Below are 25,404 nucleotides of genomic sequence, written 5' to 3' on the forward strand. Positions count from 1 at the left end.
GCAGCGTGTCGTCCAAAGCTATACTCATAGATGTTTGGGAATAAGACATCCTTTTTTAAGAGTGTGGAAATTACATGGAATACCAAACTTTTAAATCTCTGTGGCACAGATGTAATCTGCTCCTGGCTGTTTCTGCACTGAGAAACTACCACATTCACACACACACACACACACACACACACACACACACACACACACACACACACACACACACACAGATACGCACACATACACACACCTTTATTTATACTGCAAGATCTGTGCCACAGAATAGTTCAAAGTTGGATTTTTCTTTCTTTTAAGAAGTAAAAATCTTGGGGAATGAATATAAGTGCAACAACAGCGAAGCACACAACTGTAAGTGAGACTTTTACAATGGCTACAGAGCTGCATGTCCTTGTCATCGTTGTGGTCATCACTGCTTGACGGTGAAACACAGGTGATTTGTAAGTAAGATGCTTTTGGCAAACCCTCTGCAATTTATTTAATCATTTATTTTTGCAAGCCATCTGTGCTCATTATTGCACGTCATCTGTATTCCTCTTTGTTTGTTTGTTTTTTGTTTGTTTTTTAATGGCACATGCACATTGAAAACCAAAAACTACAAATCCATCACCCCTGAGGAGTTGTAATTAAGTTTGACTGAATCAAAGATTTTAACAGAAATGTTATGGGTCTCATTGCTTTTTCATGGTGAGAATGTCTGTCCTTATACTCTAAGACTGACTTTGCCAGTTGATTGCCTTTTATGCATTTTCAGTAATTGTACTATTTGCAGGAATACATGTACCTGTAAACCCCCCCCCTTCCAAAATAGGCCAGGAAATACACAGACAATGCAACAAAGCATTGCGTAGATTCCTTTGTACTCTTTAATGTGAGGTATTTGGTATAACTGACTGACGTCTCATTACAAAGCAAACAATCGCCATGGTATTTCCAGAAAAGAGTCAGTCATAAGTCATAAACCACCCCCATATTAGAGGAAGACTAAACTATTAACATAACTCTGTATGTTAGAAACCATCTGTTTGCATTAGACTATCAAATTGGAGGAAAGAGATTAAGACAGAGATATGCAATAATATGTAGCCGCACATCTCAAATATCCCCATCGATGCTGTACCCAGCTCAGAGACGATAACCACTGTTCCTTTCATGGTATCTTACTTTGGAGACATTTATCTCTCATGAAAGTCAAATCCAGTTTTTGAGCCTATGTACGTAAGTTACATACAATACACAGCATATACTGGAAGATTCACTTCTTCAAGATGGAATTGGAAGATTTTTTTTCTTGTGCATTTCCAAATCAATCCACTTTTTTTATTTTTTTATAAAGAATATAAACTTTGGACATTAAGTGAAATGTGCAACTGTTGACATTCTGAGCTTAAGACATCTTTCGCTTTCACTTTGTCAAACTTATCTGTCAGTAAAATTCAGATGAGGTAATAGCATGTTAATGAAAGTGATAAGACTCTACTGTTATCCATGTTAAATAATTTCAAAGCAATGAAACAACCAAATATGAGATGGTTCTGTCTGTGTTCTGAGCAGATTTGAGATATTGAGCTTGAAGATTTTGCACCCCATATAGAAAAGTCGTTAAAATTCTAGGTCAATTCTTTATAACTAATAAGTCCAAAATACATAACATGTAATAAAACATCACACAGCATTAATATGTTGTCACAGAATAAGATGACCTTTTGAACCTTTTATCAGAAACACTGATTATCAGTTATGTGTCTGGAATTCTTACAACTTCTTCAGATATAACACATCACGTCGATTTTTTGCCTCACATTCACCCATTCACACACACATTCACACACTGATGGCAGAGGCTGCCATGCAAGGCACCTAGCTGTCCATCAGGAGCAGTGAGGGGTTCAGTATCTTGCTCAAGGACACTTCGACACACTCTGGAAGAGCTGGGGATCGAAGCGGGAACCCTCCGGTTACCGGATGACCGCTCTACCTACCTCCTGAGCCACGCCGCCACCCACCATGGTGTTATAGAGCATCTCACATTGAGCACAGTGAAAAAGTGAGCTTGAATTCCTTGATCACCAGCCTTACAAGCAACCAATTTTATAGTCCAGTCATTTTATGAAAAAAACCCAGGACAAATTGCAAGAGAAGCAAACTCAACTGATTTTGTATCCTCAGTATGTCCTGAGTGAGGGAAAAAAAAAAAAAAGTCCCAAGGAATCCCATTGGGGGAAAGTTTTGAAAATGTACACAGTCTTGTACCTTTGACTTTTCAGTGAACCTGAATTATTTCAACACAGTCCTTATTTGTACCATCCAAGTGTTTGAAATGGCAAATTAGGCCATCACTTAATATTTGCGGAAAATGAATGGGTTTATACTTCCGGAGCCCTCACCACCCAAAATAACCCAGCCAACTTCGTAAGTCTATTAAAGCATTAGGGGCAGAAATAAAAGCTATACAGAGAGATGTATAAGTGGTAGAAGTGAAGGGATTAATGCCCCCATTGATTTACCTTGCCATTGGTTGTTCAATCGCTCACTTACTAGAGAGCTGACTACTAGTTGAAAACTCGAATAAGAAAGAGAACAGCATGCTGGGTAGTGCACTGAAGTGCTATCACATTATTTTGGTCAAGTCAGTCAGTGTTGTGCTGAAACACCCAACGGACAATATCGCTTTTTACCAGAGGATAATGGAGAGGTGCTAGTGATGTGACTTGGAAAGACAGTAAGGAGGTGGTGTGACTTGGTAGGAAAATGAAGAGGCAGTAGTGAAATGACTTGGAGCTGACATCAGTGTAACCTTGGAGAGGATTTGTCAGATGATGATAAGTTCATCTCACAAAATGTTTAGGAGATTGCAGTGTGGATGTGGTAGTACGCAAAAGGTGGAGGTTGAGTGTTCTTGGTACATGCAAATGGAGAGCTCATCTGCTGGATAATTAGGTGATTAGGTGTGACCAATGTTCCTCCGCAGGGAGAAAAATGCTTGAAGGAATATGAACCACTGTGCGGTAAAGAGGTGAATCTCTAGTCCCAAACTTTTGTCTGGATCTCTAAATACCCACCCCTCTGCTTGAGCCAGTCTGAAACCCCAAGAAATAAATGTTGAGCCTCTGAATTGAGACAGCAAAAGGACACATCCTCATTCCAGGCAATATACTGCACCCTCAGGGGCTTTGTCTATGACAGGAGAATGGAGGCCATTAGTAATTGATGTCAGTACGGGGAATGGATTCAGGCTGGATCCATTGCAGATGGCAGGCTCTTACAAGGCCAAGTGGTCTGAAGCTGGAATGTGGCATGACACACTCGCACACGCACACACACACGCACACACACACACACACACACACACACACACACACACACACACATACATTAGCGAGTCCTGAGTGCTCCCATGCTGGCAGGCACTAACCTTGCACTTACTCACTGATAATTTGCTGGTGTTAACATACACACACACACAGACCCATACACATACACACAGAGTGGAGCTTGACCCCCATTCCACAGATGTGACACATTGTTGAATAATGGACTCTGCTGCTTGCTGAGATAAATGCTTGATAGTCCACTTAGAGCACCGTTATATAGGCTGATGCCTGGCCATTTACACATGTAGCCACACACATACAAGCATACACACACACCCACAGATGCATGCACACTCGTGTGAACACACAAGTAAACAAGTATGGAGACACAGGAACATTATAGTTTCAGAGGATATAGACAGTGTAGGGCGTGTATCCAGATTCACATACAAGCATATATGTTTGACACACACGAACCAAACCATACATTTCACTGTCTTGTATATAGAAACAAATCATACTGTAGCACAAAACTACTTTTCTAGTTTTTTCCTTTTAATTTTCCAACTACAGAGTCTTTGCAGTTGGGTCACAAATCTCCCGCAAACATGTCCAGCACCACCATGGAGATCTAGTGAAGAATAGATTGTCCTCCAACAAATCTTGAGTATATGACAACAGAGCTGGAATAAAAGTCCTATTTGGGCAGGATTACTTGTACAGGGAGAGGTGGGGTAATGTCATAATTACCAGAGCATCTCCGCTATTTTAATTTTGTCCGAATTTGCCATCACATTAAATTTCATGGACTGTGCGTTCCCGTGTAAAAATTCCATTCCTTTTAACTACTATGAAATGCTCTGTAAAAATAACCCCGGGTAAAACTATCTACATGATCTACATTCTTTGGGCCAAGATGTTTTATTGGTCAAATGTTTGTAACAAACAGTTGGGGATGGAGGCTCCAGGCAAAATTAGTTCAGCAAACATGCAGTAAAAAGTTGGACTTCCACATGTACACATCGCACTTTACCAAGCCAGTGAGTCAGGTATCTCTCACCACCAAATACTGATTTGTTTTTACATATTTAAAGATTTATTATGAATATTCCATCAGATTCATCTTGCTGTGTTTATCTATGTGTGTTAGTGTTTCTATATGACATGTTGATTTCCATCCTCCTGTAACAAAATGCTAATGAGCTAGATTGTTAGTATGTAGTTGCATGTATGACTTTATTCTTGTGTATGTGTCTGATTGTGTTTTTATATATATATATATATATATATATATATGTGTGTGTGTGTGTGTGTGTGTATACATACACATAAATGTGCGGGTATGTGTCAGTGTATCGATGACAGATTGTGGGCATACATGCGTATGTGTGTGGGTCTGTTTCATTTTTCATCTTGCCTAGCCTTTAGGGAGAAAGAAAAGATTCTAACAAGGCAACAGGCACACTATTTATATAGACCTATGATAAACTGTAGCCATCATATCAGTGTTGAGTGTGTGTGTGTGTGTGTGTGTGTGTGTGTGTGTGTGTGTGTGTGTGTGTGTGTGTGAGAGAGAGAGAGAGAGAGAGAGAGAGAGAGAGAGAGAGAGAGAGAGAGAGAGAGAGAATTTTGGCACTATATACTACTCATAAAGACCCATGACAAACTATCACCATCATATCAATGTTGAAATGTGTGTGTAGTTGGCAGCAAATGGTATTCATATAAGGCCATGATAAACTACAGCCATCATAGTGTGAAAATGGTGTGTGTGTGAAGCAGAAACCATTCATAGAGAGCCAAGATAAACTACAGCCATCATATCAATACTGAAATGTGTGTGCATCTGTATGCGTGTGTGAAGCACACAGCATTCATACAGGGCCAAGATAAACTGCAGTCATTATGATAATATGGTAATAGATGCATGTCAGTTTTATGAATATGTTGTGTGTGGCATAAGCCATGACAAACTACATTTTCTAAGGATTGTTAAGCATGTATGTTTAAATCATCATCACATCACATTATGACCATGCTCATTATAATCAAAGCCCATTTTAAGAAAAGTCAGTTTATTGAGGCGCACCATTAAATTTTTTTTCAAATGACAGCTTTGTCACAGGAAAGACTTTTTCTCACATGCCGATGCTTTTATGCATGTGCTGTCCACTGCGTCACAAAATAGTTTGATTGCATAGATTAGCGGCAGTAGAGTCATGTCATGCAAGTTAGCCACAAGTGGGAGCTGACAGTTATGTGTGCAAATATTATATTATTAAATTAGGCTATTGCAAATGTATTATTGAACATAGTTCTGTGATTGCATAAACCTGAAAGTTTAGTGGACCCCCGCTAAGTTGCCATCTTTAGTGTTATGGATCTTCCTATTCAAAATGAGTGCACTGTCTCCATATGAAAGTGTTTGTTATAATACAGTCAGTGTTAACTGCTGCGAAACTGTGAAGGAATGGTCAGAGCTTTCAGTGCTCATCCACTTTCTTTCCGTGAGCGAAGTGTTTTTTCCAACTACAACTACAATACCACAGGGCTATTTTGTGACCACTGCTTTTAAATGTTCCAACTTTGTTTCTTAAAAATCATGTTTTTTTTTCTGTTGATGTGGTATGTCACATGGCTCTACACACCACAATACCCATGAGCCTCACTGATTGTTACCATGGTAAAGACACCAGGTAAAGTTGCTAATTATATTCAGTAATATATAGTATTCCTGGTCGGTTGCAATCAGGAACAAACACTGCACAATAATTGCTGAAAAGAATCTCTATAAAAATTGACTCAAATCTACAACACTTTGCTTCACCAACTTCAAAGCTCGGCAATTGGCTGGTTCTTGAGACATTGCACTGTGGGACTCAAAGCTGATTAATCTCCCAACATTTTTATGTCCACAGTCTTTATCGCTGAACAAAATGTTCACTGAACATTTTGTTCAGTGAGCCTGAATTATCTCAGTGTAGTTACTGTTTGTTTGGTCTGATGAGAGTTTCATGTCCATTCAAGTGTTGGACATGCTCAAACAGACATCACTGCATTTGGAAAAATGAAAGGGGCTTTTACGTCCAAAAACCCCCTGATGTAACCCTGTCCGCTCTGCAGTTCTATTAGTTACAACTAGAAACAGTGGAAGCAGCCTATAATTTTTTTTTTCAGTTCTTCAGGCATACTTCAAACCTGTTTCACAACATGTTAGAAAAATAAAGAAGTTTATGCCAATGATATTAAGCAAAGCCATCAGCACTGGCAGTCATTTTGTCCCCAAATGCCTTTTGCCAATGTTTTGGCAAGGTGACAGAACCAGACACCCTGAAACACTCAAGTGCCACAATCGTCCAATCAGTCAATCAATTAGTCAATCAATCATTCAGTCAATTTCTCTTTTCTCTTCTCTACTTCAAACACACACGTGCGTACACACTCATGCTGTCTTGTCACTCACATGCAAAGACAACCACACCACACTGTCACCCTCTGTGCCTGTCTGTCTCACTTGTATACACACACACACACACACACACACAGAGAGAGAGCCATACACAACCTGGCAGAGTGTTTTTTCTATGCCATATTAATATTTATGACCAGTTTTAACGGCTGTGGCTTTTACTGCCAAGCTCTCAACGCTCTGCACTTTATTAATATCATAAGGACAATGTCAGCAGAGCCCTTAAAAAGGACTATGGGGATGACAGAGTGTGTGTGCGTGAGTGTGAGCGAATGTGGGTGTGTGTGCTTGTGACTATAGAGTGGGTTTTTAAGAATCGGACAGAGGTAGGTGTGTGTCTGTAGTTGTGTGTCTGTGTGCTTGTGTGTGCACAAAGCCTATTGAAGAAGTAGAGAGAATTAGAAGTATCTGTGTTTGTGTGTGTGCGAGAGAGACAGAGAAAGCAAAGGAGAGCTGGCCACTACCAGCATTTATTTTGAATGTGCCTCTGTCAGCCTTTCTCTTATTTCTCTTTTCTTTTTTCTTTCTCTTCCCTGCCTCTTTCCTTACTTTTTTCTCATTCCTCTCCTTCTATTCTCTTTGTTTTTCTTTTGCTCTCTCTTTCTCATGCCTTCTGTTATCCAAATTCATCATTAGCTCAAACAAGTCAGTAGAGAAAATTCACTACTCTGTTTTTTGTTGATAAAGTCTATCAAAGTTTAGAAAGATGGATGGATGGATGGATGGATGGATGGATGGGAGGTCTCCTCTGTAAAAAGGGACTTAATTATTTATCCTTTTCAATGCTGCTTGCTTTTGCGCTTGCACTGAAACGTAGTCTGAGGCTGTGTGCATGGATGTATGTGTGTGAGTGTGTGTGTGTGTATCCGCGCTCAGATATGAGATCCCCATCTCTGGCCTCTCACCAGATGAAGGGTGTCTGCCAGGGGGAAAAGTTGCCAACAAACCATTACAGAGATACCACAGGGAGCCTGATATGACACACATACACACACACACACACACACACACACACACACAGATGAATGAGATATTTGGCAAGTGCAGCGCAGTGGTATAGATTTGCGGCCACACTATCAAGTAAAGGACAGAAGGGCAAAAACTTTTCAGCACTCTTAAATGTCTTTATGAGAAATTTCTCATTACTGTTTCAGTTCTGCTCACATTTCATTTTCATTTGTGTGTTTATTTCGGTATTTCTTTATTCATTTATTTATGGAATCTTTATTTTAGTTGATATTTTTTTATATTTTAAAAAATACTTTTTGGAATTTATATGCTTTTTTGTACACCTTAAGAAAAACATTACAGCAAAATTCAAAATCTCTGTGAAAATAAACACAAAAAATACATTTCACAAGTATTTTATTTTGTGATTTAAAAAAAATGGAAATTAACATTTGCTTTCATGCTATGGGGCAATAGTTGTGTGCTATGCTTTGAGTGGATGAGCTGTCTTTTTTCTTTTCTTTCTTTCTTTTTTTTTTTTTTTAAACCAAATCCAGTAAGACCCATCATCAGAAGAGACACATTATTATGTGTTAATCAGTGGTCTGTATCATACCTATACACACAACCTGTAATTACAAAAATACACACACACACTCACACTTTGCTGAACAAAATGGCAGCAGTATGTCATGAATCCATCCCTGCCTCCTCCTTCCCCCTCAACCAGATTTCCATGCTCTGTCCTCCACTCCTCTCTCTTCTCATAATTTTCTTTCTCCAGTTGGCTGTTGGTGATGGAGGCATCAGATGTGCACCGCTTTTATTTTGTTATTATTATGTTAATCTCTCATTTACTTTCACAAGACACTTGGCAATCAAGGGAAAATATCAAGCCTTGCGGAGACTGGCCCTTTCGGTAACTTACCTGTCAAGTGATGAGAACACAGATATTAAAATCTTCCATATGTTCGTGGTAGATTGTTAGCGTCTCTGCTCCATGCTCACACACCCAACATGGTGTGGAGCAGAACCATGAGAGCTTAAAGCTGTCCTAAAGCTGACACGTAGGTAGTCTTAGATGATATGCAGCCAAGTCAGGCAGTTTTGTGTAGTAGTTTGATAAAAATGTACACAAGTGAGACAAAAATGAGACAAAAATAGCAAACTGTTTTGAACTGGCAGGGATTACTTTCCTTGTTGCAGGGTTTAGGGAGACAAAAAAAACAACAACAAAAAAAAAACACTGCATGGTATTTGCAATTATTTTAATTGTCGATTATTCCGTCATTTATTATTACTATTATTATTATTCAATTAATCATTTTCTCTATAAAAAGGTAAAAATAATGACAGATTAGGAACAAGACAAGGAACTAACTAACTAGCAACTGTTTTGGTATATTTTAAGCCACTCTAAGCCATATCCCAAATCATACTCCATACTCAATCTAACCAAGTTTTGAGTAGGCCTGTGTAGTGTGTACAAACTGTAAATTATGAGAATGCAGTATACTCTAGCATGTCATACTCAAGTGACTCAGTATTTTACAGTGCAGTGTGTACTGCTAAAGAGGTAGCTACTCATAGCTTGAAAATTTGAGAGTAATGAGAGTATCAACTCTCATCCACGATAATGTCTCTCTCCGTTTTCAAATTTGAAGTTAGAAGGCCGCAGTAGATGTCCAGATGCTGTTAGCGGCCGTGTTGCATCATTTCCTGTTAGTAAGAAATGGTGTACTGCTGAAACAGTCGTACTTTGAAGATTAGTATACAATTTGTACTGTTTAGTATTGGTATGTAGTATGCTTTTGGGACACAACCGTGATGCAGTATGCTAACTTGTTAGCATGGAGCACCACAGTGAATGATCTGCCAGGATTACATGGATGATTCTCAGTCTTCTCATCACTGAACAGATAAGTTAACAAAACACACTGATCCTTAAAAAACAAATCAAAACAAAACAAAACAAAAACACTGTGCAATTCTTTAAAGAGCAAGCAGCACATAAGACATGGAGCTCCTTTTCACCTGCACTTTAAATGACAGACAAGTGAACACTTTAGCTGATTTACTGTACAGAGTATTGTCTCTGATTTACTGTCACAAACGACGGTAAAATCTTCAGTAGACTGCCTGATAGGCCTCCAGTGAGGCCACTAATCTTAAAGAGAGACAAGTGAGAAACCTCTTCAGAAAAGTATATGGATCAAAAACAGATGGATAGACAGATTGGGTATAGGCTTGGGGGGATCAGAGAGAGAGAGGCAAATACACAAAAGGACAGCCATGTAGATGGACGGATGATCACACTGATAGCAAGGAAGACACACAGGCAGCCACTGTAAATGTTATCTAAACAAATCCAGAGAGACAAACAGGGCAGACTGATGGGGCAGTGTTCTTGAGGACAGAGAGACACAAAAATATGAGACATGACACAAGCACATAAGCAGTCGAATGGAAATGCAAACATAACCATGTAGCCTCTCAGTTAAAAGTGTCTTTGAGTCATAGTCAAACAATGAACTAATCCAATGTGTTTGTCCTTCTTTTGGGTTTTGCTCTGTTGTCCCCCTGGCCTCACCTCACCATGCTTCAGAAGACATGCTTATTCCTACTCTTATTACCTGTAAGTAGAGATTTCACATCAGGAAAGATCCCTTCTTCCACCCTATATTTGATACCTTTTTGATTTTTGAAAATCTTTTTTTCCCCTGTGTGTTTCATCCTGATTGACTTGCACTGGTGATATGTCTAACTCCATGTCAAATGAAGGGTCCTACAGGGTCCTATAGCTCCGAACCTCTCATAAAAGTTGCTCTATCACGGCAGGAAAGAAACGTTTTCACTGGCTACAGTTGCTGGTAAATCCCAAAATGCAACTTTCACCAGCCAGCTGGACTTGAACTAGAGTAGGTCCTCATAGCAAATGTGCCAAACGCAGCCTTTCACTGGCCAACCACATTTGAATTAGACCCAAGTGATGGTTGGTAGAGCAGACAAACTTATCAACCACAGGCAAAATTTATCAGTATTTGGCTGGTGTGTGGTAGTAATTTAGGAATTTACAAAATTATAATTACAAAGAAATAGAAATTCAAACATAAGCTGCCAACTAAAAGTGACCTGCAAAATAAATGCAAAAAGAGGGCAGCATAACACAAACTGCCCTATTGTGGGATGTTGTAGCACAGCTGACATCAGGATTTAATTAACAAATATAGCAGCCAATCAATCTATCAAACTATGAACATATTTTCAGGAGCCCACGGAAACCTGCCAAATCCAGTTTTGGCTGTTGTAAATGGAACTGGGAGCCGTGTAGAAAACTAAAACATTGAACATTGTGTTGTAAAATGTCAAATACATTTTCTAACACAAAGGCAAAGCAGTTTATATGCTTTAATTTTCTCGTAAGTTGACAGTAACGAGATGTAAGCATCCTCCAACACACTGTTCATGCTGTATGTAGATCCTCCATGCTGGGTTAACTGACACTGTTTCATTGCTATAAAAGCTTGGCAACTGTACAGGGAGCAGCTCGATGGCCTTGTAGCAATAAAGACTCTCATACTGGAAAGGCCACAGACTGGATCCCTGCAACTATCTTAGTGAGAATGTACTATACCTTGAAATTAGCAGCTTTTATCCCCACTGCCAGACACTTTATTTACGTTCATTTATGCAGGGAAACTTGACCAGTGTGCTCTTTTTCAGCACCTCCCGGCTTCAATATGAAAATTGTTACATTCACACACCTCAGAGCTACTGAAAGGGATAGATTTCTAAGTTTAATCAAATTGAGTGAGTGAGTCTAAAAGGATAGTTCAGCCATTTGAAGATTTTTTTTCACTATTTCACCTCCCCACCCCCCCATCCTGAGCTGTTAAGAAGAACAGGAATGATGACTCATTGTTACTGAGTGCTGGATACTGGTTGGATGCTCCAAATGCTAAGTGTTAGCCTCCTGCCATTTAGGTGCCCCCACCCCCACCCCCCCCACCCCACACCCCCATTTTATAAAATATAACCACCTTAATCCACAGCGCCCTGTGCTGGTTACAACGGTGGCTGGCAGGTGCCTGAAAGGTATGTGAAATTTGTCTGATAGAGGGGAGTGGAAGAAAAGAAGAAGCTAGCTGCAACATTACTTTTTTAGGTCTCCGGAGAAAGTTGATATTTTTGTCCTCTACTGGATTTTTCCGGCTGTTTATAACAGGAAAAATAAGGTTAAAAATAGTAATTCCAGCAAAACTATGGTCCATGTGTACTTGTTGGATGTGCATTTTAGTTTGGGAAAGTGACACTTGTCAAGTGATGTTGAAACTTTCTTGAGTGGATTAACTTAGTTATTTTTAAGTGTGTTAGCTGGGGGGAAGTCCATCTCAATGGCATGAGGCTAACAGTTAGCATTTGGAGCATCCAGCCAGTATCCAGCTCTCAGTAACCATGAGAGGAAGATAACACCACTAATGTCTGACATAGCAACAGGGGGAGTGTAATAGTATCAGTTTTTTTCAAAATGGGTGAACTGTCCCCCTACTACAACCGGGTTTCCTTGTTTGTTAGCTACTGAGCTGCTTCCCTGGAGCAGTGGGGGGTTGAATGCCATGCTCAGGACACCGCAACTGTACTTTTTGAGCGAAGGGAGAGCTTTTTGTTCTTGTTCGAATTCTCTGGCCAAATTTTGGGGCTGAGGCTTTGAACAACTCACCTCACAATGCATGTCCGTCCTCAGTCATATGTACATACAATGGGTCCTTGAGGCACACACAGCACTTTGTCGGAAACGTATTTTGGCCCAGTCTTACTCTCAGGACAGGGAAAGTAATTTAACTCCACTATGTTACCTGGTAGCGAAGGGGAAATCTGTGGTGGACTTAATTTGCATTGTTTGCAAGGCCCATCTCTTTAAGTGTCTTCACCCTAAAAGGTCAATGCAATTCAGTGTTATCGAGTGGCCATTTCCTGCTTATTAGCCAGTTCTAATGAGGAGCTATTATTTCTGCATGTCCATTGATACATGCACAAGCACGTACAGGCACACACACATTTGCACGTGCACTAGGACCAGCACATACTTAGACGTGTGTAGCCATACACACACGAAGCGCCGCTGCCTCAAGCTTACCTTCAAAATCCCCGTAGAAAATTTGAGCAAATTCCCGCTTCCCCGACTGTCTTCAAAGCATCGAGAATTTTCCTCTAAGTCTGCGGCGCTGAGTCCTAACCAAGCGGAACAGTCATCACGCGCCAATTCTTCTTCTTGAAACTCCCTCCCCGAGGCCCTTTGACCCCGCCAGAAATGAGTTTACGCCGAAAAACCAATGCAATTAGATAGGCAGGCACTGTCGCTGTGGTTCTGCTGTTTTTCCACAGCTGGCTGCAGAGTTTAATTTCTTTCGACGAGAGTAGTGAATACATACTCTAACTGCCATTGTGGCTCTCTTACCATGTACAATACAGCCACATGCACACATCAGTTATATAGTCTGCATCATATGCGCATACGCACATGTTCACAACAAAGTATATACACACTTTACTCACAAGGAAACAAACCGTATTCAAACACGCGCAACACAGTCAAAAACATAAGCCCACAGCAGTCGTACACACACAAACACACAAATAAAGAAGCGGTAGCACGTAGGCATGAATAAAGTGACACATATGTATACACACTCACACACACACACACACACACACACCCACGCACAGACACACAGCTATAGCCCAAGGATGTTTACTTTTAGATGAGAGGATTTAAAGTCGTGCAAACCTCCCCATTCCTGCAGTGCATGTTTTGGTTCTCCCTCTCCCTCTCTCTCTCTCTTTCTGTCTTGACCTCTCTCTACCTCCCCACCCTCCCCCACCTCCATCTCTCTCTCTTCACCTCTCTGCGTATCCCCCCCTCAATCTCTCCTTGGTTCGCTCCCTCCCTGCGTCTGAGTCTAAATCCTGTGATACAGAGATGAAAGTTTGTTTGGGGTTCGCCTCCAGCTTCCTCCGGAGCTACCGCTGTCATCGTGAGGTGACTGACTGGCTGTCTGACTGCAGCGCCGGCTGGGGATGGCTCGGGGATATTTCAGCTATCTGGCTGCCAACCCAGGTGCTGAAGCCATCATAGCTGTAATATGAGAGCGTCGTCACTCCCACGACAAGTGAAACAAATGTCATTTCCCTTGTTTGACTGGACGCCTTAAGGTTGCCCTATCGGCTCAACTGCTGCTAAAATAAATGCAGCTGCCCCCCTGCACTTTCTGAGACAAAGACAGTGTTTTAACCTTTTTAAAGCGTCCATCCATCGCACTGTTGATGCTGACAAAAGTGTACATTTCTATCCTCATTTGGGTCTGCATAATGTGAATTTTGAAAATGAGATGTTTTACATTTTTATTTATGGCACTAGCGCTTAAAAAAACCATAGACAGTACGGAATCAAAATAAGTTATGGTACTTTTCTAAAGCCAGTAGGTAGTTTAAGTGCTTACTTCAAAAAATGACACTTTGCATATTACATCCTTGGGTCTTTTGTAGAAATCCTGAATGATAATCATTTTCAAATGCTTACCACTTGGGAAAAAAAAGTGATTTAAAAAGTGATTTAAGTGATTTATTGTATTTGTTAAAGGATAATAGGTAGCTTGAGTCCTTGGTGACCAGTATTTGGCCTATTTATTACAATATGCCCACATCTGACATTGCAACAAACCGTTTTGCAAATCATGCGGAGGTACTAAAGATTTCAAAACATATATTCAAAATCCTTCCATTTTCAAATATGATTTTCTGATTGAAACACCCACCTTATTATGTTCTGTCTCTGTGGCTGAGAAAGTTGTCAACATTCATAAACCACAGAACTGCTTTATGAATAGCTGTGTAAAGCAAATGCGTCCCCAGGGACTATTACCCAGCAGAGGGACCATTTCACTCCCAAGTCACCAAAACACAACAGTGCTGCGACTTTTAGGAAAGCTAATGTGGAGGACGTTATTTCTTTCTTCACACCAGTGATAGAATAATTGGTGTGAAGAAAGTTTGAAGTCTCTGAAAGTTGCTTTTCATGTCGCAGTCTAATGAATGGAAATCAATGACTGGATAAAAGTAGGAAAAATGATATTGGAGCTATAAAATATGACCGCTTGCTTTGGGAAAGATTAGCAAAAATGTGAAGAAAATACATTTTGTAGTTGCCTAATTACTGGCGTGGTCCTGTAAGTAGAAAATGTAGCTTATGTCCTAGTAAAAGAATGTCAGAATATCTCCAAATTGTACAATTTATTTTAGAGACACTGGAGAAGACCATTTGCTAATGAATGGCAGACTTTTTAGACAGCATAAGTAACTTATTCCATGGCTGTCATACTCAGAGCACTTGCAAAGTACATCCTCTACATCTTAGAGAGTGAGTGATGAACTTCAGTAATGAATGTCCCCAAATGGATATGTAGCGTTTGGGAAATGAACCCTTCAAGTGCTCACGACACCTAATATATCAAACTAACAACAATTATAAAGTCGTTTTTTTCAACCGAGCGTTCACCAAAAGCACCACTGTCTCGCCTCGTCTCGCGTCTCTCGGCAGTGCCGCCTCTGATCAAACCCATCAGGAGCACCGCTCGGCTCAGCCCCCAAAAAAACAAGGGATCCGCCGCACATCGCTCATTATCGGCACATCAAACGGTCTGCAATTAACGTCGCCAGGGGCACAAGGTAGTCCATGATTCTCGCCGCAGTCTGTGCCCAGCAGGGTAACCTTAGCGCTTAATGAAGTGCCGCCGTGACATTCATTAAAGAGGGATTATGTCGAGCTCATTGCCACTTACAATATGCAAGGAATTTGTCATTTAAACGAGTCCATTAACAGGATGAATGTGCGAGAGGTGGAGCTTGGAGGTGCAGAGAGGGAGGACGTGGGAGAAAAAGAATTCCTTTCCTCTCAACTTGGTTGCTTTTTCTCTCCCTCCTTCTGCTTGTAGCCCCTGTTGTCTCTCTCCCACTTTGTGTTTCCATACTCGCCTCAGTCACTCCGTCGTCTTCACTCCTGTAGCCCTCACCAGTGTTCATTTTGGCAGGGATTTTTGTTTTAGTTTTTGTCAGTCTCAGATTTTTTTTTTTTAATGGTTCCCAGAATTGAGTCATTTATCATTCATACAGTTTTTTAGGGCCCGAGCACTGGAGCAGTGCGAAGCCCTATTGTATCTGTAAGGTTTCTTTTTTCTCCCTTATTATTACGTCTTTCACCCGAAAGCCGAATATCCCTAACTTTTTGTGAGTAGTGTCTGACTGGGTGGAGTGAAATGATCCCTCTGCTGGAATATAGGGAGGAAACGTTTGCTTTACACAGCAAATTATCAGTTCCGTGGTTTATAAATGTTGACGACTTTCTCAGCCACAAGTGATTTTGACGATATGTTTTGAAACAGTTAGTACCCCTGGATGTTTTGCAAAATGTTTTTTTTTTTTTTTTTTTTTTTTTTTTTTTTCTGTACAATGTAATGCAGTATCATGTAAAATGGGGATAAACTGTGGTAAATGGGCCAAACATTTAAAATCACTTGGATGGTCTTTTAACAAAAATATTTCATCATGATTTATATTGACAAATCCCTCCCCTCTCCAAATGCTCTGCTTGCCTCCTCTCCCGCTCGTTCCGCAGCCTTTGCCTATCCGTACCTCCACCTCATCTCTCCGTCTCTTCAGTTTTCCATTTAGCTTTCCTTTCTTTGCCCACCCCTGCTCCTCCTCCACCTCTTCTCCTGCCCACTTTCTGTCAAAGTGCAGTCAGATAGCCAAGAATAGGCCACTCTTAGCCCCAATTATAGAGGAGGTTTTGAGGCTCTATCGCCTGTAAATTGGTGTGGAGTGGAGGAAGGTTGAATCTGGGGTTGATGGAAGGAAAATGATTATGTCAGAAACTTTACCAGGCCCATCCTTCTTTTCTGTGTTGCTCTCTCTCTCTCTCTCTCTCTCTCTCTCTCTCTCTCTCTCTCTCTCTCTGCCACACGCTCTCTCTCTCTCTCTCTCTCTCTCTCTCTCTCTCTGCCACACTCATTTTCCTCCAGCTCTCACTTTTAAATTTGTTTCCTTACTATTCTCTGCCTTCCTTGTTAATTTTTGCATTTGTTCATTTGTTGTCCAACATTTTCTCTTTCTCTTTCTCTCTCTCTCTCTGTGGTTTTGTAAACTCACTGGTCTTCTGTCTCTATCTTTCCTTGCTAAAATGCACAAGCACTCAAGGGCATGTACAGCTCATCATCCAGTCCCACACACACACACACACACACACTCATATATACACATACATATTGTGAGTCAGTGGAATGCTAATAGAAATGAAAGAAGAGGTTGCCTCCACATCTGAACTCTTGGTTATTGTGTCCTGACCTTCAGAGGGCAAGTATCCCACATACACACGTACACACATCCACACATACACACGTACACACACAAACTACAGCAAACACACAGGGTCTACACACTCCTTCTACACAAATGCACATAGGAATATACACATACTCAGTTTGCACACTAATATGCATAGTAGCATGCTGTATGAATATTTGCATGAACACACACACACACACATACATATAAATAATCATTAAAGCATTGTCAACCCTGTTTTTTCTCTTTTTCTCACCATCAACACCATTATTTTCTTTCTTGCTTCACAAAATGCTTTGCATCCACCTTGGGGAAATTTCACTCATGACATTTTAATGCAACAATCTTTATTTAGTTAGAAATAATATTAAGTGAGTTAGATTTTTTAGTGAGCACTTTATTATGTCTTTTATATCATTTAAAGCAATGATCCACAACTTTTATGTAAAAAAAAAAAAAAAAGTTTGTTTTACTCCTCCTTATCATTTACTGATATAAAACAATAATGACGCCACCTTTACACAGTTCAGGAAATCATACATTTTACACTTGGTAATAGAAACTCTTTGTAAAGAACTAGCTATGATTAGTACAATGTTATGTTACCTTTATCTGTACTCTTCTAGCTTGTCTTTTGTGTGACTCTGCAAGAGAGAGCCATGATTAAAACACAAATGCAAACAACAGGCATATTAGGCAGCTTTGTGATAAGTTACTCTGAAAGACACCCCCTCACACACTCACGCACAGACCCACACTAGCCAATGTGCATACACAGCCAAAAGCACAATTCCTGCAGATACACACATGCACCCACAGTGTACAACATATTCAGAGCTTCAACAGCCTACAAGGACTGCGAGTGGCTGCTCACACACAAGACACCACCACAGACACTGATATATGTACACACGCAGCCTATACACACACAGCCCACTGCACAGCATTCGTGATGACCTCAGCACCTTAAGTAACTTGAAGAGTAGGTCGGTGGATTCTGGAGGATGCTTTTTTGTTTACTGTATCTTTATCAAACAGTGAAAGAGTTTTCACACCACAAAACAAGAGACAAGAGGCGGTCTTCCACCCAAATTACCGGGTAAAGTATTACCAGGTTAACTTTTCACGGAAGTCAAAGGTTCTTTTGTTGCTGTCTCCGTTTCTCACACAGTCTGAAGACCCGTGAAAATTAGCCAAATTAATCTGCTTTTTACAGTTGTGAAGCATCAGGCTATTTGACCTATTTTAACCCTGTTGTTGACAGAATAACACTGGAGAACAGCAGAATCCTCTGGGTGTGTATGTGAGAGAGAAACAGAGGAAACTAAGAGCGTCTGTCTCCTCAGTCAATCATCTGTTTAATGTTTAATAGTTACCAATTTGTGGTTTAGACCATAACCTCTGTGAAACAGTCAGAAAACAATTATAATAATAATAATTTTATTTCTCTCTTTCACTGTTTTTTTTTCTGTCATGCAGAGCACCTCTGTGCTGTTCATCTCTCTCTTGTTCACCTGTGCTCTCAGCTTCATTGTGCTATCTATCTCTCTTTTTCTCTTGTCTTTTTTAAAATGAGTCGGGAAGCCGGCAGAAAAGCCTCACCTTGATTTTAATGTTATCAAACAAAGAGAAATGTCCTCCCCTCATCTTAAACTGGTCCTAATCAGTACTAGAGTACGTCCTTGTTTGTTGAAGGAAGCTGAAGCAGTCACGCTGTGTGTTATACCAATCCGAAATGTTGCACGGCAAGTCCCAGCCCCACCCTCAGCAATTCTGAAAGTCCTTGGAACTTTTTCTGGGGTAAAAAATATGTCCTGGAACTACATTTGGAAACGCAGTTGAAACGCAGACAATAAAATTAAAAAGCCCCTTGTCCCTGGGGCAAGTTCATGCAGTCAAAATGAGCCTAAATTGACTCCTTATAAGGATGGGTAACTTTGAAGACAGGTTGTTCTGTTCTGATCAGACATGAGCTCTGATCGCGTCTGTGTAGTGGTCTGCAGCTACATTGTTTTGGACAGGCACATATTTTTGCTGCTGTGGTATTCCAGTTTCATAATGTTACATTGTTTTGATGAGCAACCACAGCTAACTGGCAAGTGTCAACTAGGCTGATTTAAAAAAAAAAAAAAAAACTCAATAACATCACTTCAACAGGTTTTAGCATTGATTGCATCAGTGGTTTTCCAACCATCGTTCTCAAGTGTGCTTTCCTGCAGTCTTTCAAATTGAAGTAGACAGCTGAATCTTTGAATACAAGTAGTAAACCTACTGTCCATTTTGCACTTGCCAGATAAAGCTATTATTCATGAAATGAAATGATAAGGAAACAGTAAAGTGTGGAAATCTGATCATAGCATAGCATAAGTAATACACTGTGAAATACGTTCCCTTTTTGTTGCATCAATCATACATGGTTATATCACTTCTAATAAACTACTGAAACTGTATGTACGACTTGCTGTCATTCAACACTGTTAGTTATCCATGTATGTATGTATGTGCAAGTGTTAGCTTGGATCATGGGAACCAGCGCTCTACTGATTGACTGATCATGGAGAAATTCAGTTTATATCTTCTCATTACTATAAACATAAAAACTCCTGATGTTTCTTTAAAATAATGATAACAAAGTTGAGTTTGATTACTTTGATGGTGGGTGTGACAGTAATGCAACAGGTACACGATTAAGCCAGTAAAGAGTGTGTTATGCTGGGTTGAAAACAAGCTTACAAACTAATTAACTAATTACAAAGAGCTAGCTATTCAGTCCACTGATTTACCAGTAGATCAAGCTTTGTTTGAGTCATACATATTGCAATTTGAGATAAAATCCAAGTCATATATGAGGAAAATCCTTGAGAAAACAAGGGTCATGTGTTATCCTTGTAATCAACAAGGTTTCAGACGGCATTTGTGAATATGACCAGCTTTCTCCCTAAGCAAAAAGCCAGAAAGCCAAGGCTTTGACCTTTAATCTCAGTGTTTATAAGCCTCTTCACTCTCAAGAATAAGTGACTGAGTTGCTTGTATTGTTTTAGTATATTGTAGGTATAACAGGTAGATTGTTGGATTGCAGATATCCATACCAAAGTTGCTACAAATCAACATTGCACTGTAGAGGCACATTCCCATCAAAAGCATAAAATGATGCAGTCAGTCATTCATCATTTCCAGTGCGTTCTGTCTCAACGTTTTTGAAACATTTGGGACATTTGATGATAGTTGGGCAGGATGCTGAAATTCTGTTTTGTGGCAGATTTTCCATTTAAAAGATCAACAAGCTCAGGTAAATGTACCAGTCAGTGTCAGTTCTAATGGCTCGCTATCACTTCTGCCATCTGGCATCTCAGTGGACTTAAAACTGAATATTTACTGGTTAGAACTCAAAATAGCTTTTGCAAAATGCCCGACAGATGGGAGTTGTGACATGTGAAAAGTGAGGGTAAGAAAAAAAGAGATAAGGATACAAATACACTCAAGGGACATCTCATCAGCAGTCACAAACTGCAGAAAGAGCAAATGCAGCCACAGTAGGACTCCCACTTCTTAATGAAGTATAGCCCCCTGTTCACACTACGCTCAGCCCTGGGCTAAGACCCCTGTTGATCCTGCAGTTACACCTCTGTGAGCCCCATGGACTCACAGTCATTTCGCACTTAAAACTTCAAATGTGGGATATTCCTACCCTTAGCCCAGGGATTACTAGACTTCAGTCTGGTCAGGGTTAAACCTGACTTTTGGGGGAAATCCTCCCAAATTCTGAGTTAAGGTCAGCAATGTGACACCAGGGTTGAAGAAAAGCAGCGGAATGTTCGTTTTTTAAGTAAACCGGTCTGTAAACTTTCTGGAGAGGTTAACTCTGGGCTTTGATTTTAAAGTGTGAATTCTTAACCTGGGGCTTATTTGCATTACTGTGTACAAGTGAAAAACGAGGCTAACTGAAGCCCGGCATTGTAGCCAGGAGTAAAAAGGGCGAATGTTACCCTAGCCTCACTGAATCATGTCACTTCTCTTGTACTTGCTGTAATTGCAATCGTCTGTTTTTCTTTTTGGCCCTTAATATCAAATTCTTCATAGCACCACAAAGCAACAAACCACTCAAGGGTCACAGGAACACTCCTCACTGTTGGTTGCTTTTGATGATCTCAGAAATTGAACTTATTCTATTGTTGGACTGATTGCCCTTCTGTTTAAGACTCTCGCTCACAAGTAATGATTACGTAATTGCTGAACAACTGAACCAAGAGAAACTGTTTGAAAAGGTCAAGGACAATTTCCCACTTTTCATTTGCAAGAAGTTGGTTGACTGTCCAAGTATTAGCTTTTATTATTATTAGTTTGTTGTGTTTTGTTTGTTTGTTTGTTTTTTGTTGTTTTTGTTGTTTTTAAACACCCATTTAGGACCCAGTGTTTAGGACTTTTTTTCAAAAATAACACATGCATCAGCTCTTTACTTTTCCATATGCATGCAAAAAATAGGCCCTATCCAATGTATGAGGTGACAAAAACGGCAGCTATAGAAGAACAGTAACAAGATGATAGACAAAAAAAAATGATAATAATAATAATAATAATAATAATAATAATAATAATAATCTCTCATAAGAAAATATACATTTAGGTCTTAACATAAATAGCCATAAATGCCCTGCATCATTATAAAACTCTCTGGCCAAATGGCTGAGTTACCGATTTATTGAATACTGCATATTCAATAAATGTATGTAATTAATCACAGAGACTCCTGTGACCCCTGGTTACTGAACAATGCATAAACAGCGCCTGTCCTTATAGAACTTGTTTGTCTACTCTGTTTAAGTCACCGCCTGTCAAAAAGAAATTATTTTTTCTGCTGGATTGGCTAGCCATATCTCACCTTTCTAACAATAACTTTGGATTTGTGTTGTGTAATTGGTGCGTGCATGTGTGTTTACATGTATGTTTGTTCTTATGTGATTATGCTGTACGATCCTGTCTGCCGCATGTGAATTTGTGCTATGGTACGAGTTGGCTTGCATGTGCAAATGTTCCAATTTGTGTTTGTCTCTCTGTGTTTTCATGTACATATACCTGTGTGTGTGTGTGTGTGTGTATAAATGTGTTTATATGTGTGTGGGTTCTGTGTCTGTTATTAAACCTGTAGGAAGTTGGCAAAAAAGCAGAAGGAGACTGCCAGCAGCTCCACCCAGCAGAGGGAGATGGGTCCGGTAACCACAGCCGATAAGAGCACAACCAAGGTCAGCACCCTGCACAAAGACGACCCCTTCTCCACATCCAACCAGGACCTCAACGGCTTCAGTAAGTCCAAATCATCTGTGGTTTGGTTCACCATGTTACCACTTTCACAATTTTAAACAGAGATTTGAATAAAACTATCATTCATGTGCACTCGGTAGATATATGCTCATTTTATTTTCGGAAAGTGACTCATGTTAAGTGATGTTAAACCTTCTTTGAGGCCATTTTGGGGAAGTTCACCATGATATATATATATATATATATACACATACACATACATATATATATATATACATACACATACATATATATGTGTGTTATTTTTGTTTTGTTTTTTTTTTTTCCCAAAATGGGTGAACTATCCTTTTAACCATATGTGGTGCATTATGGAGGTCCACTGGAGAATTGGTTTGCAGATGATACCTTCCTGAATCTGTAGCTCCACTCTGTAATATTATTAGTGAGTGAGTTAACCTGTGCAAACTGTTAGCTAGCTAACTCTACATCAAGGAAATTAGCAAGGCTATAAATGTTACTGTCAACATGCAAATATAAGGCACTGATTCCAGTTCTAATACAGCTGTTACTGTGCAACTTAGCCGTGTTTAGAAGACAGGAGTTTGTCAAGCTACCATCATCCTCTATGTCAGATGTCCCCCTCCATATCACCTTCACATGTCAAAGAGGCAGGCTGCTAGTCTTGACGTGAGCAAGGCAGCCTAGGGCATGCAGTCAGGGACAATTTCCAGCCCATGACAGATTAATATCCAGCCTGCAAAAAAAAAAAAAAAAAAAAAAAAAAATACACATTCATTATAACATGCCTGTGTCCCCTCCAGCAGTCTTCAATAAAAAGCTCTCACGTGGGGGCTCCCCGGCAGCTCATCTGTTAAATCACGTACCATGTATCAAAGCTGAGTCCGTACTGTGGCGGCCCGGGACCTTACCTGGGCTCCTGCCCTTCTCCCCTGCCTTTCCTGTCTCTCTCTGCTGTCACTATCAAATAAAGCAGAAATGCAAAACAAAAAAAAAAACAACAACAACAACAAAAAAAAAACATGTCTGTTGGTCCTTAAAAACTCTGCAAAACTGTGTGAAATATCTAAATTTGAGGCCTTGTAAAGATTTTAAATGAGTGAATGAATTTACTTTTAGGCTGAAAGGAAATTCAGAGCTCAGAGAATAAGGCTGGTTTTGCCATGTTTGTGTATCTCCTCTATCAAACAGTCATCCACTGTCCTTTCCAAAGGGCCAAAGCCAGTTTTAAATTTGTGCTATCATTCATTGTGTGTCTGTGTGTCTTTGTCAGTGCCTTTGAATCGTAGACATCTCAGTTAGGAACAAAACTCTACAAATATGTCTCTCATTAACCAACATCAGCAGAGGGAGTTGCTCTTCTTCACGAGCTGTGCTCAGTGATGTTACATCTTTTTAGTCTCTCATCTCATCTCATCTCTGTTCCTGAAACTTTACATGTTGAGATCACCTCTTGCATCTATGTATCTATCTATGTATCTATCTATCTACTGCCTGTCTATCTATCTGTCTGTCTATATGTCTGTCTATCTAGCTATCTAGCTATCTATGCACATACATGGTGTGTGTGTGTGTGTGTGTGTGTGTGTGTGTGTGTGTGTGTGTGTGTGTGTCTGGGGTAATTAGAAAGGGCCTCTGAGAAGGGCATTTTTCTCTTGAAAATGTCAGCCTGGCCTTTTGGGAGAGCCTGGCCATTGAAAGCCAGGGGTTCTGGAGAGGGACTAAGTAGCAAGCTAATGCTGACCATAATTGCCTCCCTTCCTCTAACTGTCCACAGTGCAATTCAAATGTGCACCAATGTTTCTGTATTGGAAACACTTAGAGAAGCTCACTTTCCTCTGGACCTAGAATGAAACTGTAATCTTAATAATTACAAATTTCTTTATTTCAAAATAGAGGAAACCAGACTTTGGTTGAATGCAGGACTTAAGTTTTGGAATTTGGAATTTCTGTAAAAGGGTATACTTTACTTCTGACACAGATGTGGTGTCAAAAAAAAAAAAAAAAATCTTCCAACTCCACAACTACTTTTTGACAGAATGCATGAATAAAATGTTGCTATTTACAACACAACACTTTTCTCTAGACTATGGATGTATGATAAAGTTGGCTAGCAATATCTAAACACACCGCAAAGTTTAACTCTTTGAATCCCACATACCTGTAGGTGGGTTTATTGTGAAAAGTTTTATTTAAACCTCTGAAAAAAAAATCTTCATTTCTTTTCATTTTGTACTCTTAGGCACATTTTTGATAATTTATTGTAATTTATCTGATTATTTTACAATGCTTTTAGGTACTGGTATGGCATTTTTCCTGATTTTTTTTTTTTTTTTTTTTTTTGGCTAACTTCCTATTCATCTTGTTCCCCATGTTTTTCAAAAAAAACAAAAAAACAAAAAAAGGAAGTTGTGTTATTTAAAAATGGAAAGATTTCCCCCCTTTCTAGACTTAACCAGGTTTTGACTAAATGTATGAATAGGATTTTCAGCATTTACACCACTTAAAGCTTGTCCTTTGGACTTTGAATGTAAATTAAAGTTTTTCTCAGTTTTTCTTTCCTTCCTTCCAGACAGACTTGACCAGACTTTGCTTGGATCTAACTGTAAAGTTTTGGCGCTCAAATTATGCAGACTTTTCTACGTGCCTTCCAGACTTTGGCTATATGTGAAACAAAATTTGTGCTTTCTAAACTTTCCAGTTCCCTCTTTTTTAGCGAACTCAGGATGTGAAATAAAGTCTTGGCTTTCAAAACATTCCCATGAACCAGTATGCCTGTAATATATTGCAGGACTGGGCTGTTGTATCACCATATGCAGAATGTCTGGAAGGCAATGACAAAATTATACTTTTGATACTTTTGCTGTTACTTTCTACACTTTTCAGTGGTTTTGATATTCATGGAAATTGCCCTATCAGTCTTGATTAGTGTACAATCCCTTCCTTTTTGAGTTAATCAAGGCCATTGACTGCCAGCTACTACTTTCTCCC

At 39.8% G+C, this 25,404-nt stretch overlaps 1 protein-coding gene across 29 annotated transcripts in view; it reads left to right on the top strand.

Moving 5' to 3' along the window:
• The window catches only part of ptprt (protein tyrosine phosphatase receptor type T), a 490,886-nt gene that overhangs the window by 362,433 nt on the left and 103,049 nt on the right, over positions 1 to 25,404 (top strand). For 26 of the 29 annotated variants that reach the window (XM_030051856.1, XM_030051857.1, XM_030051859.1 and 23 more), the window contains one exon: positions 22,283 to 22,437. In XM_030051856.1, the coding sequence (XP_029907716.1) occupies positions 22,283 to 22,437 (155 nt within the window). Of the gene's footprint in view, positions 1 to 10,342; positions 10,373 to 22,282; positions 22,438 to 25,404 lie in introns of all 29 variants that reach the window. The other 3 variants (XM_030051843.1, XM_030051871.1, XM_030051845.1) reach the window with 2 other exon arrangements.

This window comes from Myripristis murdjan, chromosome 5, assembly GCF_902150065.1.
Source record: "Myripristis murdjan chromosome 5, fMyrMur1.1, whole genome shotgun sequence".
Classification (NCBI taxonomy): Eukaryota; Metazoa; Chordata; class Actinopteri; order Holocentriformes; family Holocentridae; genus Myripristis; species Myripristis murdjan.